This window comes from Amphiura filiformis, chromosome 11 (assembly GCF_039555335.1).
Source record: "Amphiura filiformis chromosome 11, Afil_fr2py, whole genome shotgun sequence".
Taxonomy (NCBI): Eukaryota; Metazoa; Echinodermata; class Ophiuroidea; order Amphilepidida; family Amphiuridae; genus Amphiura; species Amphiura filiformis.
In genome coordinates this window covers 36,166,685-36,190,999 of record NC_092638.1, presented here as the reverse complement: position 1 = coordinate 36,190,999, position 24,315 = coordinate 36,166,685, and the positions used below count along the sequence as shown (strand labels likewise).

Sequence of the window (24,315 nt, the reverse complement as noted above, 5' to 3'; positions counted from 1 at the left end):
ATCAATAAATCAATAACTACTTGCTTTGAGTTGCTCAATTTTCAGTACAGTAGTTGTAGTCCTTGCCCCTATAAATTAAATATACGTATCTTAATTGCCACCAATGTGCTATAATTTGTGAAAAATGCAAAATAGGCATAAATTGGCCAGGGGTGTAGAACCCCTAAGCTGAGGTAGTTTTGTCAAAATCTCAGATTTTGAATAAACCGTCTGAACAAGACACGTAATTATTATGATGGAAATATTTAGTCAAATGCTTATGAGATGTTCATAACACCTCATAAGACTTTGACTTGACTTGTCACCAAAACTGCTGTCTGTCCAAAATATGACACTGAAAACATTATAAACCAGCTGCCCTTCTGGGGGAACAGTCAGTTCAAATAGATTGCTATACATGTATAGCCTTAATTTAAATCTAGCCTTGATTTGGGTTCACTTCTAACTACACTCCTAAGTCACAGGAGTCACAGACATTAATTTTGCCAGTCCCATGAGCTACCTGCCCATTTAAAATTACAGGTGGACAAGTAAGTGAGGTAATATCTTGGTTACATGTCATTACTTACAAGTTACATTTACAGGGACTGCCTTTTGAGAGGAGTGAGAGCAATCACTCCTCTACAGCTCTTCTGAAGTCGTATTTGCAAGACCGATTTATAACTCCTCTAGATGACTCGTTAAATTCTTAATGGCCACAGGTGCAAACAGCTCTTTTAAAGCTTTCTTGAAGAGACCATAAGAGCATTCTACAGCTTTTTTCTCATTTTCAAACGGCAAACTCTGCATTTACGGTACTGAAAAAACGCACTCTGTCAAGCCTGCATTCAAATTCAATGCATTTTGATATCATTAATAGAGTATGACATGAAAACTATGTATCAATTTTCATATTAAAATTACAAAACAATGTGCAAAATTCAATTTTTTTTTTTTTTTTTTTCCATGATCCTAGCATTTAGGTCTAGGTCCAGAGACACTACAAAACCGAAAAAAAAACTTTTTAAATTTTTTTTTGCAATTTGGTACCAGTTACCCGCCGAAAAAAATCTTGGTACCCGGGCACAAAATTACCCGCAAATCAGACCCCTAGACTCAAGGCAAGCGGTTTGTTATTTATGATAAGAAAAGAGGTACCGCTATAGGATGTACCTCATTTCCTATCATATATACTGAACCGCTTGTCTTGAGTTTGCCCCAATAATATAAATTGTGTTACCGGTGTGTTATTATTTTTTGAGAAAAATGCAAAAATAGTCAAATTTACCACATGGGTGTAGTACCCCCTTAAAGAAAAGTGGACGCAAAGTTTGAAAGGTAGACACCAGTTTTATTATATTCTTAGTCAGTGGGAGTGGTCTATTACGTAGACACATAATCTGATTCGACAATCTCATGATTTTGGGTGTCGTCTATCAGGCCGTAGACGACCCCACGTCATCATGAGCGTAATACGCTCATACAAATGTAGAGGTGCGCATATGTATCGCGTTGTATGCGTAGACGCAGTGCGGAATACTCGCACGCGCTAGCACTAGCAGTATGCGCAACAAAAGATGAGAAGTTGTAAACAAGTTTCGTTCATTTTAGAAAAAGGGGAGTTTTTATGACGGTAACTAAATTTTTGCTTTAAAAAATAGTTTACAGTTATTAAAATAATATTTAACTGACTAAGAATGAGAATAAGCGATCTATAGGAATTTTTATTTTGCCTATCCTCTACCTATGATAGCGACAGGCAGGCCCAATATTTTTATCGTAGTTGCGCCGGCATCCACTACTCAAAATATTGGACCTGCCTGTCGTCTATCACACGGTAGAGGATAGGCAAAATAAAAATTCCTATCGTTTATTCTCTAAATATTCACTGAGCTGAGCTATTCAACTAGATGGTATTGAAACCGTACTACTACGTACGGTATTAAATTTCAAATATTGAGTGAATTGATTTACGAGACATTCAATATTTATTGAATTTATCTTGATGAATATCTCCAGTCATAAAATTATTATAAAACTACTAATTTGCTGTATGGATGTAGGCCTACAATACATGTACCATACCGGTATGTAGTCAGTGGTGTGACAAGTTTTCAAAAGTCAGAGGCAGAGGTCTCTATTCCGACTGTTTTAAAATTTCCCTTGCTATGATCGCTGTTATACTATAGCTAATTCCCCCATTGGATACATTTCCCCAACTTACTCACTGACAAAAGTGGGAGTTATGTCCCCCCACTTTGAGCAATATATAGTGTCCACTTTTCAAACTTGATTTACCTCAGCTACAGTGAATACAAATTTACAATGCATAGTTCTAGGCATGTTCACAAAATTTTCAAGTAGGATATTTCACATGGAAATAATTTTGTTTAAAAAGGTGATTATTTAACTTACATCTAAAAAATGAGGGGTCAACCATGTCTGTAGGTCAAAAATTAGCAAAGTTATGGGCAAATGCCTGTTTTTAAAAAACTGCACTTTTCTGCGGCCATCATTGACAATACCTTACTCTACAAAAAAAGCATGTACGGTAATGCATCATTTTTTACCATGATGATCCATTTTACACAAAGGCGATTTTATTTTATGAAATCTAACTTTCACAGCATGCTGACTTCTGTGTCAAGGACAAGGATAAAGTACCAGCACTTTTTAGACTACGTCTCCAAGTTTCTGGTGTCCAAATTTCAATTTTTTGTATTTCCCTATGCTATGGGGATTAGGGGGGGGGGGGCCTACAGTTAAGCCATTGACTGTGAGCTACTGTGGTCGCAACTTTTTGGATTGAATGTCGCCCTCTATAATAAGCAATGTGGACATGTCTAGCACAGTCTACAATGTAGTAACAACATGAAGGTCATTGTTGTGGGTAGGACATAAAATTTAAATTTCTGAATTTTTGTTTGTACCTTGCAGCGGCAAGAGCAACAAGTGCCGATGCTAAATTCTGATGTTCCATCGGTGGATTTTCATCTTCTTGTTCATCCTCTATATGCTTCTGACCTTCACCAAGCCAGTTGCACAACAAATCTTCTAAGCCATCAAGGCAATCTCCAGGTTCTTTTGTCAAACTCAAAGGAGGACAATCTCGCAAACACCGTAACAAAAGTTCCGCCGTCTCTCCGCATAATGCAGGATCTGCCCTCCTCTGCGATCGCAACAGAGGAAACACCAATAGTAATCCAACCCTGCTTGAGAAAGAAACTTGTTCTACTTGCTGCCATAAACCTTGCTTCTTCAGAAGCGCAATGGTCTCTTCGTGGCTGGAAGCTTCTCGTTCCATTTGCTCGACATTGCTGTTCAGATGTCGATGAGCACTCCACAAACCTTTTAAAGCATTCAAACGATATTCAAGCAATCTAGAATATGCGTAAGCATTATTGTGTTTACCGCAAACAGCTAGCAACCTATCTGTAAGCTCGACAGGATCTTTTGTGTCAAACGAAACAACCTCATTCTCCGTATCTGCTTGACTTGCATTGACATCGCGCGGAAGTTCCACCAAATCAGTTACTCGTATCAATCCGTCGTGCAGAAACAGCAATTCCTCGTTAACAGACAACCACTGCGTGGAGTCTGTGATCCCGAAGGATGCCATTACAATGGCTCTGTTTGTTAAAATCGATCTAAATTACATGTTTTTGACCTAGGAGAAGATGAACAAATGTCGTAACACAACGTAACATTTTGCACGGATCAGAAAACAACAACATCCCTGGAAGCGGCCATCTTGGAAATGATGAGTGTTCCAAAACGAGGCTGGTCTAAAAATAGCGATTTCCTCATTTTTATTTGTTATTTTCCCATTACGAAAGTGCTTGATTTTGTTAAGTTTCTATTTAAAAATTTAAATGCAATATGTTAAAACTTTCGTATAGAAGAAGTAAAATAATACAGACAAAATATTCCAAAAACGTAGAACTAGTAATCAAATTATAAAATTACAGATAAGTATTATATTGAACCGCCTGATCATAACTCATCTCCCATATGGTCTAGTGGTTAGGATCCGGCGCTCTCACCGCCGTGGCCCGGGTTCGATTCCCGGTGTGGGAAAGAGATATTTTTTCTTTCCTTGAAATTATAAAATTTCAGATCTTTTTTTCTCCTTTTCACTGTGCACACGCTTCGGTGCCACTGAGTGCTTTTATTTTTTTATATTTTTTTTTATTCAAAGAAAACAAAAGAACAATAAAGAAGAATCACAAAAATCATGAAGTGTTTTAATACAATAGACCTACCGGTAGGCCTACTACATTTCATTTTAAAACTAAACAACATGAATATTACTCCCCGGGATATTACTCAAAGAATCATGTTACTCTGAAAACCAGTCTTTAAAAATCAAACAGGATACAGTACATGTAGGCCTACATAGGCCTACCAAAAGAAATATTAAAAATCGAACCTCCACTTCTTGAAATGGGCAGAAAGTTAACGTTTTCCCTTTTTTTGAAAGCTTTTGAATTTGGGCAATAAAATATCCGGTCTCTGTTGTTTTTAATAAAAGTCTTACAACTCACAAAATTAAGCTTCTTTTTTTGAAATTTGCAAACATAAATATAATATTTTACACATAAATGTAATGAAATTATCTTTACAAATCCCAAAGATCAAAATTTGAAATGGAAAAATCAATATCATGTTTATCTTGATTAATTTGAACACAGTTATCCCAAATAGATTTAACATGTTCACATTTACAAAATATGTGAATAAGGGAACGTTCATAAATACTTTGGTGGGGGGGCTGGAAAATTTTGATTTCGGTGTCAAAACTTTTTTGACCCCCTCTGTCTGTATGTTAAACTTTTACTTTAGAACCCCCCTCTTTACGGACTGAAAACTTTTTTGACCCCCCCCTTTTGTATACACCCAAACTTCTTACCCCCACACAATAATGAAGGTATACTAGGCTAGTACTTAAAATACTCCGCTCTTGTTTCCACTATAATATATAGGTAATGCTTTATTTTGTTAGTATGGTGGCCTACTGTTTCAACCTTGTTACTAATTCAAGCAAACAGATCCGCAATAAATTTATCATTTATCAGTGTCACTCCCCCGGGGGGGGGGGGCACTTCAATTTGAAATGGATAGGTAGGGGAGACCGGGGGGGTGGAAGTTACACGGGGAAGTTGTGACACCTCTCAGTGTGCCAAACTGGAATAAGAGAGGGCAGGCTAACTGACATCCATATGTTGCCTACACATCACTGGGGTATAGGCCCGGGGGGGGCACTCACATTTCCCAGCTATACGGGTATGTGCCGCGGCGACGACCCCCTTTTTCAGAGCCGCTAGCCGTTCCTTAGACCCTCTGAATTCATTGATTGCCCGCTCTGAAGCCCCGAAATTTTTCTAGCCGTTCCACAGACCCTCAGATCATCGATTTCCGCTCTCATTGGCATCTTGACAGGCGGGTTTTCTGTCCTACTATTTCAAGCCCAAAAGCTACTTTTTTGCGAGCCCAAAAACTTCAAAGGGAATTTTCCATAAATTTCTTCCCCATTGAAACACATTGTATTAGGAATAAGGTGAACTTTGGGCGGGATTTTGGGCTCCTTTAGTAGTGGCAACACTGGTTTGTTGTTATAAACAGCACTGCACTGCTGAGTGCCGATGCCTTCAGCTGATGAACATTTTGCTAGAAATAAATGATTTTGAGATCTCTTTTGGGAATAAAATTGCCAAATATGAGGAAAAGTACCTCAAATAATTGTGTGCACATCTTTGCAGCTGGCCATAACAGTGAATTAAAAGGTAATTTACGATCTACTGGTCTAGTGGAATGGTGTCAAATTCTGCACACTTCACACAATCATCTCACGCAGTTCAATGTAGTCAAAATGTTTTTCTTTTCGGCACTGAAAAAAATATTCTTGTGGGTTTGTTTTTATGGAGGGCTTTTATGTAATACTGCTAGCTGCTGCTATAATTATCAGTAGGCTAATAGCATAGATTGTAGGTCTGCAGGGTCTAGTAATTTTGATTCGAATGCTGTTTTGCTTTGCTGAGATTTTCATCGTAAGGCCCTTCACAATTAATTCTTAGTTTCCTGTTTCATGGTTGAAAACAAGGGATGAGGCGACTTTTAATTATTAATTATTAATTATCTTTTATTTTCTTTATTTTAAAACAAGTGGTCGCAACCTACATCAACCTGTTTCGACAAGGGACAAGCATTTAATTATTTTACAACTATGTTTGATTTTATACATAAGTAATGGTACAGTTATGTTCTTTGTTTATTCATCATTATTGTTGATATGATCAAAGTCAGAAAGTAGCAAATGGGAGTCATTTAAAGTTATTTTAAAAGAGAAAATCCAAAATATAAATAAAATAATTAAATATTTGTCCATTCTTGATTTTGGACGCGCGAGGGAAACAGGAAACTAAGGATCAATTGTAATTGGCCTAATGAGGCTCCTGATTTAATAATTTAATGCACAATTCAAAGTGAAATCGATTCCTTCAAAAATTTGTGGCAAAAACGCAACAAAATTGAACCCTGGTTTGGCCTGCATGGTTTAGTTGCCGAGATTTTTCAGATTTTGGCAGCTGATCAGTTCCCAAGACCCCCCCCCCTTTTGGGCGGTCAAACAGTTCCCAAGACCCCCCTTTTTGACCGGCCGATCAGTTCCCTAGACCCCCCTTTTTGACCTGCCGATCAGTTCCTTAGACCTCAAGTTCGAAACTGGCGGTGGCACACCCCTACCAAAAAAAAACTTGAGTGCCCCCCCCCCGGGGGTATAGGCTGCCAATCGCTAGCTTTCTCCATTGTTCTATTAAAAAGTTAAGTCAAAAAAACTTTTTTTGTCCTTTCCTAGTAACTTTTTGACAAAACTGTAATATTGCAATAGCTCTAACAACTGGAGGTGCATAATGCTAGCTTGTTATGGTAAACATAGGGCCTGCACTTTGGCTCGTTTTTTGCAGCTTTACATGGAAGCAGTCACTGCAATTTGATTATGTCCCATATGATTGGCCATTCAAGACACCCCTGTGAATATACTATAGCGGCCTTTTCAAAATATAATATCTGTTTGCTTGACTGCATTGACAATACCCGGGAACAATACACACAGTAGGCCTATATGCATTGGACAAACTTTTTACAATAAGCATGATAAGTGATAATGTGACCTCCAGATTTATACATCGTTCGTCTCGCACACTGAAGCCTTGTTCACACAGTCGGACTTAAACCACTTAATACCGGACTTAAATTACGTCGGTAATAGTATCGGGTATAAGTGGCAGTGTGAATGAGCGTCGGATATAACTATATCCGACGTAATGTGGTTTAAATCCAACAATTTAAATCCGAAGATGACCAGGGTTAAGCCCGGTGGGTTCAGTTTGTATTTAAAGGTAGGACGTATGACCGTTCCAGGATTTGAAAATGACCCCTATTTCACGGGGAATCGAGGACATTTGCAGCAATTTTACCCCTATTTTGCGCGAAATCAAGGAAAATTTGCCTCCAAATACCTCCCCTATTTTTATCATTTTGAGGACGCATTTTCATTTCACCCCCTTTTCACGAGGAATCAAGGACATTTTTTCGAAATAAATACCCCTATTTTTGCCATTTAAGGACGCTTTTGAATTTGTACCCCTATTTCACGGGGAAATGAGGACAATAACGAAAACTGTAGCGGTAAAACACGGACGAAAGTCCTAGAAATATACCCTATTTTTCATTTCAAGGACAATTTTGCTCCAAAACACCCCTAATTTGGACAATCGCGAACAATTTTGTCCTCGAAAATTTCGCGGACATTTCTTGAAAAGTAGGCCTACCCCTAACTTGGAACCATCATGCGTACACATTGTCAGTGAAGACTGAACCCACCGGGGGGTTAAGAGCTGTTAAGACCGATCGAAACGTTACGATCGGTAATAGTAAATACGTGTGAACACTGAACCGCGCTTTTGGGCTGTCGGATATAACTGTGACCTTTCACCTTTCTGCGTGATTCAGCGTGAAGAACACTTCCGGGTTAAATTAAATCACCCGCGCAACTGATTTGAAGCAGAGTAGGCCTATAAATAGTGTGACCAGTGAGAGATAAAACAAAATCATCATGGATGCAGGTGCGAATATCAAACGCAATAGAGGAATGAACTGGCAAGAGAAGGAGACATTAGCTCTGCTGACCATTTCCGGTTAGTTATGACCGGTAATAGCTCGGATATAAACACGTCGGACATAGAGCTATTGCCGACTCGTCGTGTTCACACAGTCGGACTATTACCGGACTTAAATTACGTCGGTAATAGTATCGGATATAAGTGGCAGTGTGAATGAGCGTCGGATATAAAAAATTACTATATCCGACGTAATGTGCTTTAAATCCGACAATTTAAGGCTGAAGATGACCAGAGTTAAGTGCTGTTAAGACCGATCGAAACGTTACGTCCGGTAATAGTAATTACGTGTGGACACGCAGCACTATTGGGCTGTCGGATATAATTGTGAGTAGGCCTATATCACTCGCGGAAAATTTTAAGCAGAGTAATTTATGGCTGCAGCTGCAAATATTAATATAAACTAACGGGATGCAGGCCTTGCCGTTTAGATTTTAAAGGCGAGTGGTTAATCACTCGCTAGCATGATTGTAGGCGAGTGGTCGAATTTTCACAAATATCACTTAGGGTAGCTGCAGGTAATATGGGACAGCAGGTAATATGGGACACCTGTTTTCATTTTAACAAAAAGTAGCTTAGAGAAGGTACACACTTTAAGTTGATTTGTTAAGTGTTTAGAGACATCAATTGTGCTTCTAGAAATGCAGTTTTGGAGTCTGTGTATCAAACTCTTGGAAATCAATGCCAAAAGAGTGAAATTGCCCAAAATTTACGTCGTTTTTTTTGGCCTGATATAAAATCAATGACGCCACATTTTATGATTGTGTATCCAAATACTCTGGTACTGAGGGTGCATTTGTCACTTTTATGATCTTTAGGTGATGGGTTAAGCTTATCAGCAGGTAAAATTCCACTGAAAAGTGGCACTTTCCTTTATAAATGATTATTTTCTCTGATTTTCAACTGAATGGGTGCAGGTAATATGGGACACATAGGAAATTGTGTGCATTGTCAATGCGAAAAGCAAAACTATTTAGAAAATTGAATTTTCTTGTTGAAATTTGCATTTAACATTCAAAATCACGTAACAAAAATGTTTTTAGAACAAAAGAGTGATTTTCTGAACATTTTGATTTTCACCATAGAGATAACACAGTGTCCCATATTACCTGCACATGCAGGTAATATGGGACACTTGACGATGACGTCATTTTGACGTCATAGCGTCCAAACAAACATAAAAACAAGATAACATTGCCTGTTTTATTAATCTTAAAGGACAGGTTGTTCATCATAACAATCTCTTTTGGGCATATCTTCTATAGTTTTTATGCACATAAGCTAAACGTCCTTAATGGTCCCATATTACCTGCAGGTACCCTATTTAGGAAATAATCAAGTAGAGTTTCTGTCTTGACACGGTATTTATGTACATTTATGTTGAAATGCGCTAACATTTTTCACTTTCTACGCTTGGAGGGAGTACAGCATCGATTAAATACTGAAATGGCTGATTCAGTGGCTGATTTTGGGAGATTCGCAGCGAGTGATATTTAGTGTCTATGGCGAGTGGAAAATCGCTCACTAAAAATCGAGTTTGGGCGAGCGGCGGCGAGCGAGAGCGATCGCTCGCCTCAAACGGCAAGACCTGGGGATGCGATTATTTTTTTCGGACATCACCGTTAGATGAGTAAATGGGAGCGTTCACTATAACAGGAAGAATTACTGAACAGGTAGAATCATTGAAAATGAACATTAAAATCTGTTCTTTCTTACATTTCCTTTTAGCTCTTTTTTTATTTGCTCATTGTGATTTCCCGTTTCCATAGGGGTCAATTGGAATGACAAGGAAACATTGGCTATACTCAAAATTTGGAGAGACACGGAAAGTATTTCTGGGATAAAAAAAAAGCTTTGGGAGGAGATAGCCACGCTATTACATGACAAGGGGGGGGTGGTCCCGATACGGTCGGGGAGCAGATACCTGTAGTGATAAAGGCACTGAAAACTCTCCATCGCACCCTCCATGAAAAAAAAAAAAATTCAGGCGCAGGAGCAATTGACCATCCTTATTGGGATAACCTACACGAGTTTCGGGGGTAGCAAAAGTTAACCCCAGAGGGTTCAGTGGGGGGGGCAGTATGGCCCTCGATGTAGATGGAGATGAAATTTATTAAGCCATAAGCATGATAACAGAAAGGCATGCAATTGCATTTTATAAGATGATTAGGGGGTCCCAAATATATACGGATAGAAAAATAAGGGGTGTCATAAAATATTTTTGATGACCAAAATGTAGGGAGTCACAACACAGCATGACTACAGATAGTGTGTTTATTGTATTCAAAAAGACTGATGCCTGTTTTTTTTGGGGGGGGTGTAAACGGTGGGGGGGTCATAAAATATTTGCTGCCGAAATAGGGGAGATCGCAATTTTATTGAAACATACTTTTGTAAATTTGGGACCCCCCAAGAAAAAAATAGCATGATGATGGGAGTCAGTGTAATTTTTTTATTTTTGTCATTTTTCAAAGATGTCCACCATAGTAGGGCCTACATGTATAAAATGCGATATAGAGCTAAGTCTACTGTAAAATGGGACTACTTTGTCAAACTAAAATAATAATAATAATAATAATAATAATAATAGAACCTACATAAATACAAAATTGGTCTTAATTTTGGAACTTTTGAATTTGCATTTTTCTTACATGACATACCTACCGCATTGTCTGTAATTTGTTCTAAAGAGGGGCGTTTATTGAAAGTGAATTTTCAGTGAAAACATTTAAAATCGGGTTAAATTTTCTGATGACGCTCATGTAGAAAGAAGGGATTTATGACCGGTAATAGGCTTTAACGGACATAACACGTCGGGCATACGCTGGCGAAGTTACGTCATTTATCGGATTAATTACCATAGCAATAGGTGAAAACAATTTTGAACATTTCGCGCTGTACTACAAGCAGGTTGCACTCATCACCTGTATGTCTGCAATCATAGATTGAATACAATACCGGTCTTTTCAAAGATACTAATCTTACAGGTGCAACTAATCAGCATGATTCACCTATTGCTATGGTAGTTAATCCGATTATTACGTAACTTCGCCAGCGTATAGCGCTATTGCCGACAAATGTGGACGCACTAAGGGATTAGCGGAAATATTTAATTCGATCGGACATAAGCCTAGATAAAATATTACCGGTAATAAGTGCATGTGTGAACACAGCTTGACAACATTTGATTGAATGGACTGTAGGCTACTGCGCCGTGATTACGATGAAGGACACCGGTTCAAATCCTTTGTTTGGAGCCAATCGATAAAAGCATGCAGGGCCTCTATACCCATGTACAGTTTATCCCTACATAACCTATGTCTTGAATACGCTGGCAAAGTTATGTAATAATCGGATTAATATTATATAGCAGAAGGTAAAAACAAGTTTTGAATAATCCGCGCTATAAAGTCCCATTCAGTGATCCCAGCGAAAGTGAAAAAAAAATCAAATTGTTACGTTTATACATTTTTTTAATGAAAAACAAATGGCAAAAAAACAAAACAGGAAAACGACAGTATTGACGAAGTTGAAGCCCCATTCAAATACATGTAGCTAATTTATATACTGTCAGTACCGGTATATAAATTACAGACTCACGTAAATGCATTATTTTTTGTCTTAGACACACGGCTTTCGGCTGAACCACTGCACTAGCAAGCTATGTTAGCACATCTATGACAATGACGAAAGGTACAAAATCAGCCATAGGCCTTTAGATAGCAGAAGACACCAAAGTGGTGTTTTATGACCTTTGACATTCTTTTGTGGCGAGTGACATGGTCTTTCAATTCACGCCGAGTGTCCTTGACAGGTTTGACTATGCTTCAGTGGTCATGAAAGAATTCAAAAGATAACCTCTGCCCCAATAATCCCAAGCAATTGTCTGAAACTGCTCCTCGGATCATAAGAACTCAGTCCTCAAATGATAGTCATAATAATGTCCAAAATATAAAAATTACTGACTATCATTGAAGACTGAGTTCCGCAGTTTAGTATCCAAAATCTGAATTTTGATGATTTTTACGATCGCCGGGATGAAAAAAAATCAAAAAATCACTGAATGGGCCTTTAGTTCCCTCCTCTCCTTACCCTGGCAATATAAATCAAAGAAAAATAAAAAAATAAATAAAACAAGAAAAAAAAGAAATACAAATTTTATGACAAATTATTAAAATTTGATATTTTTCACATTTTTGATATATAAAAGTCCTCGAAGTAAATATCATAAATCTAATGTTATATTCTTAAACAGTCCTTGGCATACCATACATGTATAGGCCTATGTATAGTAAATTTGTCTGATTTATCTGTTTTGTGCTGTTTAAGCAAATAGTTAAACATAATTTCCATAAAATGTAAGCTTGCACTGTCAGATATGTCCCCTTTTAATTTTGAGCAGAACAAAGAGGTAAAGCAAAGAAAATTGGAATTTACTATACTACTAGCGCCAATGAATGTTATACGATTGTAAAACGTACGATCCTCTGGGGGTGGGGGGGGGGGGTGTGTAGGGGGTGTGTGTGTGTGTGTGTGTGTGTCCTGCACGCGTATTTTTTTCCTGCAACTATAACGGGACGCAATACGATACCGGTATGTTATAAGAATCAAACTTACAAGAACGATGGCTCTTGTCAAATCCTACAATTCTGTCAGAGAAATATGCATATTTGCATTAAATTTTTAATTAATTGACATAATTGATTAATTAATAATTATTTTATTTAATGATTTACCATAATTTCAAATATGTCAAACAATATGTCAAATTAAAGCTAATGAAATGCTTTATAAATTGGTCAGAGCGCATTTTGCAGAATGCATTTAGTACTTTAGTTACATGATTTTTGCTATACACGCATAGGAGCTGTACTTTTAAAATCCGCGCCTAATCAATAATAGTAGTCTTTCACTCCATTGTCAAAGTACTGTGCTCCCTGTATGGAGTGACCAGGTCCTAGAGCGTGATGGTTTTGTAGCAGATGACAGTGCTCATTCAAGCCTGTCAAGGTCAGTTAGTAGCCACTTGCTGAATGGATGGCCATTATCAACTATCAAAGAGATGCCTTGTGCAGTAGAGGTTTGATAACATTTTGTTAAAAACCCAAATGTGATATAAGGACAATGCTGTGCATGTTGGTACTTAACATTGAAATTCTTACGTTGAAATTCCCTTGTATTAGTATTTTTATGTGTAGAGTATAGTGGTCATAAATTATATAGCTTTTAAATTTTGGGCATTTTTGCTCTGTTGCACTGTACCATTATGGAATTTGAGTAAATCAATTACCGACACAAGCAGGTATACAGTGTATTATTTTATTTTTATTTCGTATCTCAGGAGCACAGCTCACTTGGTAAGGCATCAGAATTTGGTACACTAGCGCTTCGAACTTTAAATCGGAAGGTGGTGAGTTCGAGCCTCATCACGGTCACATTAATTTTATAAACCAAATATTGTTCGAACTTTTCATATTTGTTTTTCTTTTATTGTTTCTTTTCTTTGTCTTTTTTTTTTCTTGTTTTATTTATTTTTTCTTTATTTTTCTTTGATTCATATTGCCAGTGTAAGGAGAGGAACTAACGGCCCATTCAGTGATTTTTTTTCATCCGGACGATCGTAAAAATCATCAAAATTCAGATTTTGTACAAGACTGCGGAACTCAGTCTTCAATGATATAGTCAGTAATAATCTTTTGGTCATTATATGACTATCATCATTTGACGACTGAGTTCTTATGACACATCATCCGAAGAGCAGTTTCAGACAATTGCTTGGGATTGTTGGGGCAGAGGTTATCTTTTGAATTCTTTCATGACCACTGAAGCAGAGTTAAACCTGTCAAGGACACTCGGCGTGAATTGAACTGACCATGTCACTCGCCACAAAAGAATGTTTAAGGTCATAAAACATCAACTTCGTGTCTTCTGCTAGTGGTTCAGCCCTAAGCCGTGTAGGCCTATTTAAGACAAAAATAATGCATTTACGTGAATCTGTAATTTATATACTGACAGTATATATAAATTAGCTACATGTATTTGAATGGGGCTTCAACTTCGTCAATACTGCCGTTTTCTTGGGTTTTTTGCCAATTGTTTTCATTAAATTTTTTTATAAAAGTAACAATTTGATTATTTTTTTCACTTTCGCTGGGATCACTGAATGGGGTTTGCAACGCGATATATTCAAAACTTGTATTCACCTACTGTTATAGCATTAATCCGATTATTACACAATCTCGCCAGCGTATTCAAGACATCAGGGGCGTAGCCAGCTTTTTTGGTCAGGGGGGGCAAAATAAAATTGTTGGGGCACAGACGAAAAAAATTATAGTTGTATCATACAATGCATAGAGACAAAAGGCTTTATTGGGACGATGTGCGCGCGTAGCGTGCAAAAAATGGTATTTTACACTATTTTCGCCCATTATCAGGATGGAAAGGGCTTAATCTTTGCAATGTGCGCGCGTAGCGCGGAAAATTTTTGTATTTTCGGGCTGAATTTCGGTAGAAAAGGGCTCCTTGCCCCTTTTCTTTTCCTTTGCCCTCCTAATTTTTCCTTTCATTTTTTGTCAGAGGGGCACTTTTGTCTTTCATTTTTTGTCAGGGGGGGCACTCTGCCCCACCTGCCCCCCCACTGGCTACGCTACTGCAAGACATCCAATGCAAATAATCACCTAGATTATGACGTATCATACCGTAGATATGGCGGAGTACTCAAATTCATTCAACAAAAGCATGATTACAAGCTATTGCAATCTACCGCGACAGCTCGTCTCACACACATAACAAATGCACTATACGATCAAATAGGTTGACGACAACGTTTGATTGAATGCACTGCATTGCGCCATGATTACGGTGAAGGACACCGGTTCAATTCCTTTGTATGGAGCCAATCAATAATTTCACGCACATCCTCTATTATTGCCCAATTATTTCCCGGGATGATTGCACACTGTAAAAGAGCTATTGTTATAATGTTTGATGAAATCGTGTTTAACTACCGTATTTGCTTAAGGGCTGGGGTATGAACGTTTGGACAGTATTTATTTTGGGACATTAGAGCACATCAGACATATCGAATTGCATTCTGAATACGAAGAAAGTCATTCTGATATCAAATAATTTTGATTTTTGAAATTCGCAATTTAATACACATTTTATGGCAAATCATTAAAATTGATATTTTTGATATTTAACAGTACTTGAAGTAAACTTTATAAATCTGATGATTTATACTTAAAGTAAAGTGTGTATAAAAAAAAAGAAAAGCCGACGATCAATTGAAAATGTTGACCTTTTGTATTGAAGATATGGATTTTCCAAAAAAAAAAAAAAAAAAAATTAGGTCTTTTTGGGAAAAAAAATCCATATCTTCAATATGAAAGGTCAACATTTTCAATTGACCGTCGGCTTTTTCCTCCCTGCTACATACACTTTAAGAATATATCATTAGATTTATATAATTTACTTCGAGGACTGTTATATATCAAAATTTGAAAAATATCAAATTTTTATAATTTGTCATAAAATTTGTATTATATTGTGATTTTCAAAAATGAAAATTATTTGATATCAGAAAGACATGCTTCGTATTCAGAATGCAATTCGATAGGTCTGAGGTGCTCTCATGTCCCACAAAAAATACTGTCGAAACGCAATAAACGTTCATTTTAGATCCCTTAAGAACGGCACAATACAGATAAAGCAGGCAGATTTCACTACATGTGGTACATATACATATAGGGAATGTGTGTGAGTCGAGTATTACCTAATTATAATAGGGGCGTATCCAAAAATGAATTCACGCCCCTTTCAAATGTCGAGCCAAAGTGCAGGCCCTATGTATAGTATGTGTATATAGGTCACTAATATATCCCCGAGTCATGACCTGTAATTCTGCCTCAGAGTTGTGTTATAATGGCTTATGTGTGTAAAACTCCCTATTGGGATAGTTGTTACACTGTAACAACATGTAACAACCTACCCCAATTACATTTTACATGTGTTGAGCTAAATTTTGTTTCAATTTTCAGGTTTAAGTATTTCATATGTTTACTGTGTATTTTGCTTTACAATTGTTATACTGTTAATGATGCCAAGAACCTGGAAAAGGAAGACAGAGAGGGGAAAAACACCTCTTATACTGTAATGGAAGGCTGCTGCCCAACGTGTGTTGGAATATGGTGATTTTTGCGAGTTGCAGCGGCTGACCATAATATAAGAGCATCATAGTTTAATATAAATGAACTTATTATAGAATAAAAATGATCTAAATGCTTCTAAAGGCCTATAAAAGGACCATAAAATTGTGTAACATTGTAACAACTTACCCCACTTGCTAACCCCGCATACCGGGTAAGTTGTTACAAAAAATTACCTTCATTAGTTAATTAGTAGCTAATTAGTTGTTTGATGTTTTCATGTTTTGTATGGCCTAAATTTTAGTAAACATAATGTGCTAACCACAGACTCAAGATGGAGTGTCTGAGTTCTTTCATTGGAATTATATGGGGCAAAATGTAAATTTTGTAACGTCCATCCCCGGCATAGGGCCTGCACTTTGGCTCGACATTTGAAAGGGGCGTGAATTCATTTTTGGATACGCCCCTATTATAATTAGGTAATACTCGACTCACACACATTCCCTATATTAATATGTATATACATGTACCACATGTAGTCAATCTGTCTGCTTTATCTGTATTGTGCCGTTCTTAAGCAAATACGGTAGTTAAACACGATTTCATCAAACATTATAACAATAGCTCTTTTACAGTGTGCAATCATCCCGGGCAATAATTGGGCAATAATAGATGATGTGCGTGAAATTATTGATTGGCTCCATACAAAGGAATTGAACCGGTGTCCTTCACCGTAATCATGGCACAATGCAGTGCATTCAATCAAACGTTGTCGTCAACCTATTTGATCGTATTTGTGCATTTGTTATGTGTGTGAGACGAGCTGTCGCGGTAGATTGCAATAGCTTGTAATCATGCTTTTGTTGAATGAATTTGAGTACTCCGCCATATTTACGGTATGATACGTCATAATCTAGGTGATTATTTGCATTGGATGTCTTGAATACGCTGGCGAGGTTGTGTAATAATCGGATTAATGCTATAACAGTAGGTGAATACAAGTTTTGAATATATCGCGTTGCAAAGCCCCATTCAGTGATCCCAGCGAAAGTGAAATCAAATTGTTACTTTTATAAAAAATTTTAATGAAAAAAATTGGCACAAAACCCAAGAAAACGGCAGTATTGACGAAGTTGAAGCCCCATTCAAATACATGTAGCTAATTTATATATACTGTCAGTAGGCCTATATAAATTACAGATTCACGTAAATGCATTATTTTTGTCTTAAATAGGCCTACACGGCTTAGGGCTGAACCACTAGCAGAAGACACCAAGTTGATGTTTTATGACCTTTGACATTCTTTTGTGGCGAGTGACATGGTCAGTTCAATTCACGCCGAGTGTCCTTGACAGGTTTAACTCTGCTTCGGTGGTCATGAAAGAATTCAAAAGATAACCTCTGCCCCAACAATCCCAAGCAATTGTCTGAAACTGCTCTTCGGATGATGTATCATAAGAACTCAGTCGTCAGATGATGATAGTCATATAATGACCAAAAGATTATTACTGACTATATCATTGAAGACTGAGTTCCGCAGTCTTGTACAAAATCTGAATTTTGATGATTTTTACGATCGTCCGGATGAAAAAAATCACTGAATGGGCCGTTAGTTCCTCCTCTCCTTACACTGGCAATATGGATCAAAGAAAAATAAAGAAAACAAGAAAAAAAAAGACAAAGAAAAGAAACAATAAAAGAAAAACAAATATGAAAAGTTCGAACAATATTTGGTTTATAAAATTAATGTGACCGTGATGAGGCTCGAACTCACCACCTTCCGATTTAAAGTTCGAAGCGCTAGTGTACCACATTCTGATGCCTTACCAAGTGAGCTGTGCTCCTGAGATACGAAATAAAAATAAAATAATACACTGTATACCTGCTTGTGTCGGTAATTGATTTGCTCAAATTCCATAATGGTACAGTGCAACAGAGCAAAAATGCCCAAAATTTAAAAGCTATATAATTTATGACCACTATACACTACACATAAAAATACTAATACAAGGGAATTTCAACGTAAGAATCCAAACAATTAAGTACCAACATGCACAGCTTTGTCCTTATATCACATTTGGGTTTTAACAAAATGTTATCAAACCTCTACTGTGATTGGCAGCTGCACAAGGCATCTCTTTGATAGCTGATCATGGCCATCCATTCAGCAAGTGGCTACTAACTGACCTTGACAGGCTTGAATGAGCACTGTCATCTGCTACAAAACCATCACGCTCTAGGACCACACCACTCTTCGCCATACATACATTCTCCCAGCCACATTTCCCTAACATCATATGAAATTTAAAAAAATAAATGAAATTTATTTTGTCAGAGGCGCCGGCGGGGTTCGAACCCACGCTGCGCTATAATGTACCCCTATACGATATTGACATAACACCAGCGCCTTAGACCGCTCGGCTATCAGGCTTGATGGTGTCATGATGAAAATTTAAAAATATAATCGCAACTTCATTACTTCAACATACCAAGTGACAAGCAAAGACAGAAAACGTACCATATTTTGGAATTTTATTTGTTTAAAAACATTAATGTGTATTAATAGCGCTTATTGTTGATAACTACGTGTTATAAATGAGGCTATACACGCACAATAGTCGGGACAATAGTATCGATTTTGATTCACACGTGCGCTACGAACTCGCCGTATACTAAAAGCATAGATTATCAATGTGGCGTGGCGTGGCCTACCATTTTCTTGTAGCTTCTTTTATACACGTCGATGTTTTCATCAATTATACAATTAACCCACATTAGACCCATAATTTTATTTCAGGAAATAAAAGATTAGATTACCATAAAAACGAAACAGTAATCATTTGTTGGGTCTAATGTCATTTATACATGGAATTTTCAACGTTTTTTCTATCGCCATTCTCGCTCAATTAGAAAAATATTTTGGCGTATATAAAATTGAAATAAAATTCTCTGCCTCTTAAACGACATCAAATGTGCCACAATTGGGTATCACGAATCGTTATATATGATGTGCAGTTAATATTCATATTTTCTTTTATACAGAGGATGCTTCAGTTTTGACAGGAAAAATATTTTCTTGAAAACCCTCTCACTCGGTTATTTTAAAAGGTAACCACGCTTCCCTAGAATATGCAATAAATTAGCATTAAAATGTTTCTTATTCTAACAGCAAGCGTTTCTAGAATGCATTATGACGAAATGTGGTGTACTCTAGGACCTGGTCACTCCATAATGCTACAGCTACAGGGAGCGCAGTACTTTGACAATGGAGTGAAAGACTATTATTATTGATTAGGCGCGGATTTTAAAAGTACAGCTCATATGCGTGTATAGCAAAAAATTGGAATAGAATGTTTGGAATCATGTAACTAAAGTACTAAATGCATTCTGCAAAATGCGCTCTGACCAATTTATAAAGCATTTCATTAGCTTTAATTTGACATATTGTTTGACATATTTGGAATTATGGTAAATCATTAAATAGAATATTTATTAATTAATCAATTATGTCAATTAATTAAAATTTAATGCAAATATGCATATTTTCTCTGACAGAATTGTAGGATTTGACAAGAGCCATCTTTCTTGTAAGTTTGATTCTTATAACATACCGGTATCGTATTGCGTCCCGTTATAGTTGCAGAAAAAAATACGCGTGCAGGACACACATACGCACCCCCCCCCCCACACACACACACCCAGAGGATCGTACCGTTTTACAATCGTATAACATTCATTGGCGCTAGTAGTAGTAAATTTCAATTTTCTTTGCTTTACCTCACTTGTTCTGCTCAAAATTAAAAGGGGACATATCTAGCTGACAGTAAAAGCTTACATTTTATGGAAATTATGTTTAACTATTTGCTTAAACAGCACAAAACAGATAAAGCAGACAAATTTACTATACATAGGCCTTTACATGTATGGTATCATGCCAGGGACTGTTTAAGAATATAACATTAGATTTATGATATTTACTTCGAGGACTGTTATTTATCAAAAATGTGAAAAATATCAAATTTTAATAATTTGTCATAAAATGTGTAGTATATCGTGAATTTAAAACAATGAAATTTATTTGATATCAGAAAGACATTCTTCGTATTCAGAATGCAATTCGATATGTCTGATGTGCTCTCATGTCCCACACAAAATACTATCGAAACGCTCAAAACGCTCATTCCAGATCCCTTAATTTGGTTAATTTTCTTTTTCTTGTTTTCTTTCTTTATTTTTCTTTGATTTATATTGCCAGGGTAAGGAGAGGGAACTAAAGGCCCATTCAGTGATTTTTGATTTTTTTCATCCCGACGATCGTAAAAATCATCAAAATTCAGATTTTGGATACTAGATTGCGGAACTCAGTCTTCAATGATAGTCAGTAATTTTTATATTTTGGACATTATTATGACTATCATTTGAGGACTGAGTTCTTATGATCCGAGGAGCAGTTTCAGACAATTGCTTAGGATTATTGGGGCAGAGGTTATCTTTTGAATATTCTTTCATGACCACTGAAGCATAGTCAAACCTGTCAAGGACACTCGGCGTGAATTGAAAGACCATGTCACTCGCCACAAAAGAATGTCAAAGGTCATAAAACACCACTTTTGTGTCTTCTGCTATCTAAAGGCCTATGGCTGATTTTGTACCTTTCGTCATTGTCATAGATGTGCTAACATAGCTTGCTAGTGCAGTGGTTCAGCCGAAAACCGTGTATCTAAGACAAAAAATAATGCATTTACGTGAGTCTGTAATTTATATACCGGTACTGACAGTATATAAATTAGCTACATGTATTTGAATGGGGCTTCAACTTCGTCAATACTGTCGTTTTCCTGTTTTGTTTTTTTGCCATTTGTTTTTCATCAAAAAAATTTATAAACGTAACAATTTGATTTTTTTTTTTTCACTTTCGCTGGGATCACTGAATGGGACTTTTTAGCGCGGATTATTCAAAACTTGTTTTTACCTACTGCTATATAGTATTAATCCGATTATTACATAACTTTGCCAGCGTATTCAAGACATAGGTTATGTATGGATAAACTGTACATGGGTATAGAAGCCCTGCATGCTTTTATCGATTGGCTCCAAACAAAGGATTTGAACCGGTGTCCTTCACCGTAATCACGGCGCAGTAGCCTACAGTCCATTCAATCAAATGTTGTCAGTGTGCGAGACGAACGATGTATAAATCTGGAGGTCACATCATCACTTATCATGCTTATTGTAAAAAGTTTGTCCAATGCATATACTGTGTGTATTGTTCCCGGGTATTGTCAATACAGTCAAGCAAACAGGTATTATATTTTGAAAAGGCCGCTATAGTATATTCACAGGGGTGTCTTGAATGGCCAATCATATGGGACATAATCAAATTGCAGTGACTGCTGCCTTTGTTACCACATGTCAGTCATCTTGTGATTATTGGACCATGTAAACCTGCAAAAAACGAGCCAAAGTGCAGGCCCTATGTCTCCCCTATAATAGGTGTAGGGCTGGCGCTTTCGCCCGGGGGGGGGGGGCACTTCAATATGAAATGGATATAGGTGTAGGGCTGGCACTTTCGCACTAAGGGGCATTCGGTGAGAGCAAAATGTAAAAAATATGGGGTCATTGGGTGAGAGCATGATTTTTGGCATTCGGTGAGAGCAAAATGTAAAAAATATGGGGTCATTGGGTGAGAACATGACCTTTTTTTAAATGGAATCTTTGGGTGAGAGCCAAAAACGCGCCTCAGAAACCTCGAAAATCGAATTTCTAGTTCTATTTGGCTTCAAATTCATTGTTTTTTCAAAATAAGTAACAAAATCAGTGATAAATGAAAGTTGCTGTTCAAATTCAACTTGTAAGGGTCTTTGGGTGACAGATCAAATGGAAAAATAGGGGGTCTTCGGGTGACAGAGTATGTGTTCGTAAAAAATATGGGGTCTTTGGGTGACAGCGATGCTGAAAAAGGGGGTCTTAACAGCCCTACATACGCGTCACCTCCAAAGTTGGAGTGCCCCCCCGGCGCTTTCGCACTAAGGGGCATTCGGTGAGAGCAACATGTAAAAAATATGGGGTCATTGGGTGAGAGCACAGAGCATGATTTTGGCATTCGGTGAGAGCAAAATGTAAAAATATGGGGTCATTGGGTGAGAACATGTCAACATGACGGTTTTTTTAAATGGAATCTTTGGGTGAGAACCAAAACAGCGCCATAAAAACCTCGAAAATCGATTTTTTTTTTTTCAAAATAAGTAACAAAATCAGTGATAAAATTAATGAAAGTTGCTGTTCAAATTGAACTTGTAAGGGTCTTTGGGTGACAGATCAAATGAAAAAATAGGGGGTCTTCGGGTGACAGAGCGCGGAGCGAGATGTGCATGTGGGGTCTTTAGGTGACAGCGATGCTGAAAAAAGGGGTCTTAACAGCCCTACATACGCGTCACCTCCAAAGTTGGAGTGCCCCCCCCTCGGGTGTCACTCTTACAGGCCTTATGTCTATAATAGGCCTAAATTGTCAGGACATCATAAATTATAAATAAATTGCTTTCAAATAAAGTTATTGCACATAGGGCCTATGTATCAGGGGTGTATCTAGGTTTCTTGGTGGGGGGGGCAAATAAACTTTTGGGGCACAGACGAAAAACAATTGCAGTTGCTTTACATACATATATACCGGAGCTTTAAAAAAATGCTTTACTGGATGTGCATTTTGTATTTTACTCTATTTAGGGCCTACGTCTATGATCGGGATGAAAAGGGCTTTATTTTGACAATGTGCGCAAATTTTGTATTTAACCTTCATAGACCCCCCCCTTTATGGGTGTCAAAACTTTCTTGAACACCCTTTTGCCATGTCAAAAACTTTTTGACCCCCCCCCCTTTTGGAAGGTTAAAACTTTTTGACCCCCCCTACAAATTTTCCAGCCCCCACCAAGGTATTTATGAACCTTCCCTAAGTGATTCAGGAAATTTATTACAAAAATCACAAAGTAGGAAATCAGGGTCATCATTAATATTGGGAGCATAAACGTATAACCAAAAGTAAGGGGAGAGCATTAATTGAAACCGAAATGATTAAAAAGTTGGGTCACTAAACATTGAATGAATAAAAATTCCTTTAAAAAAGGAATGGGACGCCCAATGTGAGCTTGGACGTGATATAGTGAATTCCATGGTGTGTAGGTTTGGTATTATAATGATTTTTCCAGGGAAGAGTAGAAGATGATCAAATGCAAGAGTAATGTGTTTGATTGGGGAAGGTGCATTCATGACAGGACCGTTTTGGATGAAATAAATGGGAATGAAGCTTTCGTGTCAGGGAGGTAAATAAGGATAATTTACTGGGTGGGCAATTTAATGTATTTTTGCCCTCAAATAATGGACAATAATTTACTGGGTGGGCAGCGATAATTAATGGCATCCAGGCGTTTGGATTTTCAGAAATGTAGACCTGTTTATGCGTACAATTTGGCTTTGATGTAAAAAGTGGACATTATCCTCCCCAGTAAATGCATCTTCTGCCAATTTTAGCATATTCATGTAGCAACTTTCAAGAAAAAATGTATACCATATTATATTTCACTTTGGATATTTACAAATCTTAATACTAATTATGGCGTGTCCGTCCCTCTGTCCGCGCGCTATCGCGTGCGCGTGGCTCGCTAACGCGTGCTCGCGGTGCGTATAACGCGAGCTCGCGGTGCGTATCGCGTGTGCGCGGTGCGCTATCGCGTAGTGCGCGGAGTACCGACATTACAGTGACCCCAGACAAACGAGAACCTAGACCAATAACTTTGACTCGCGTAGTGAAGCCGACACTGCTTAGCAACGAATTTGACAAGGACGCATACCCGGACGCAAACAAGCAGACATGTTTGCGTCTATGGAACATGTTGCATTTGACGCGGCGATAACGGCGCAGTAATCACGCAAACGAGCGCGTCAAACATGTATGCGATATTTCTCCGCGCCTAGTAACCCCGTCAATCCGTCAATATCACCTTGGATACGGGGCTTCA

At 37.6% G+C, this 24,315-nt stretch overlaps 1 protein-coding gene and 1 non-coding gene across 2 annotated transcripts in view; one reads left to right on the top strand and one right to left on the bottom strand.

Moving 5' to 3' along the window:
- The window catches only part of LOC140164796 (probable E3 ubiquitin-protein ligase HECTD4), a 105,438-nt gene extending 101,717 nt beyond the window's left edge, over positions 1 to 3,721 (bottom strand). Inside the window, 1 exon segment of the mRNA XM_072188162.1 lies at positions 2,910 to 3,721. Within this exon segment, the coding sequence (XP_072044263.1) occupies positions 2,910 to 3,598 (689 nt within the window). The 5' untranslated portion in view covers positions 3,599 to 3,721.
- Positions 3,722 to 3,984: 263 nt separating this feature from the next.
- Trnae-cuc (transfer RNA glutamic acid (anticodon CUC)) lies at positions 3,985 to 4,056 on the top strand. Its single transcript has one exon. It is a non-coding gene; the product is annotated as a tRNA-Glu (tRNA).
- The last annotated feature ends 20,259 nt before the right edge of the window (positions 4,057 to 24,315 follow it).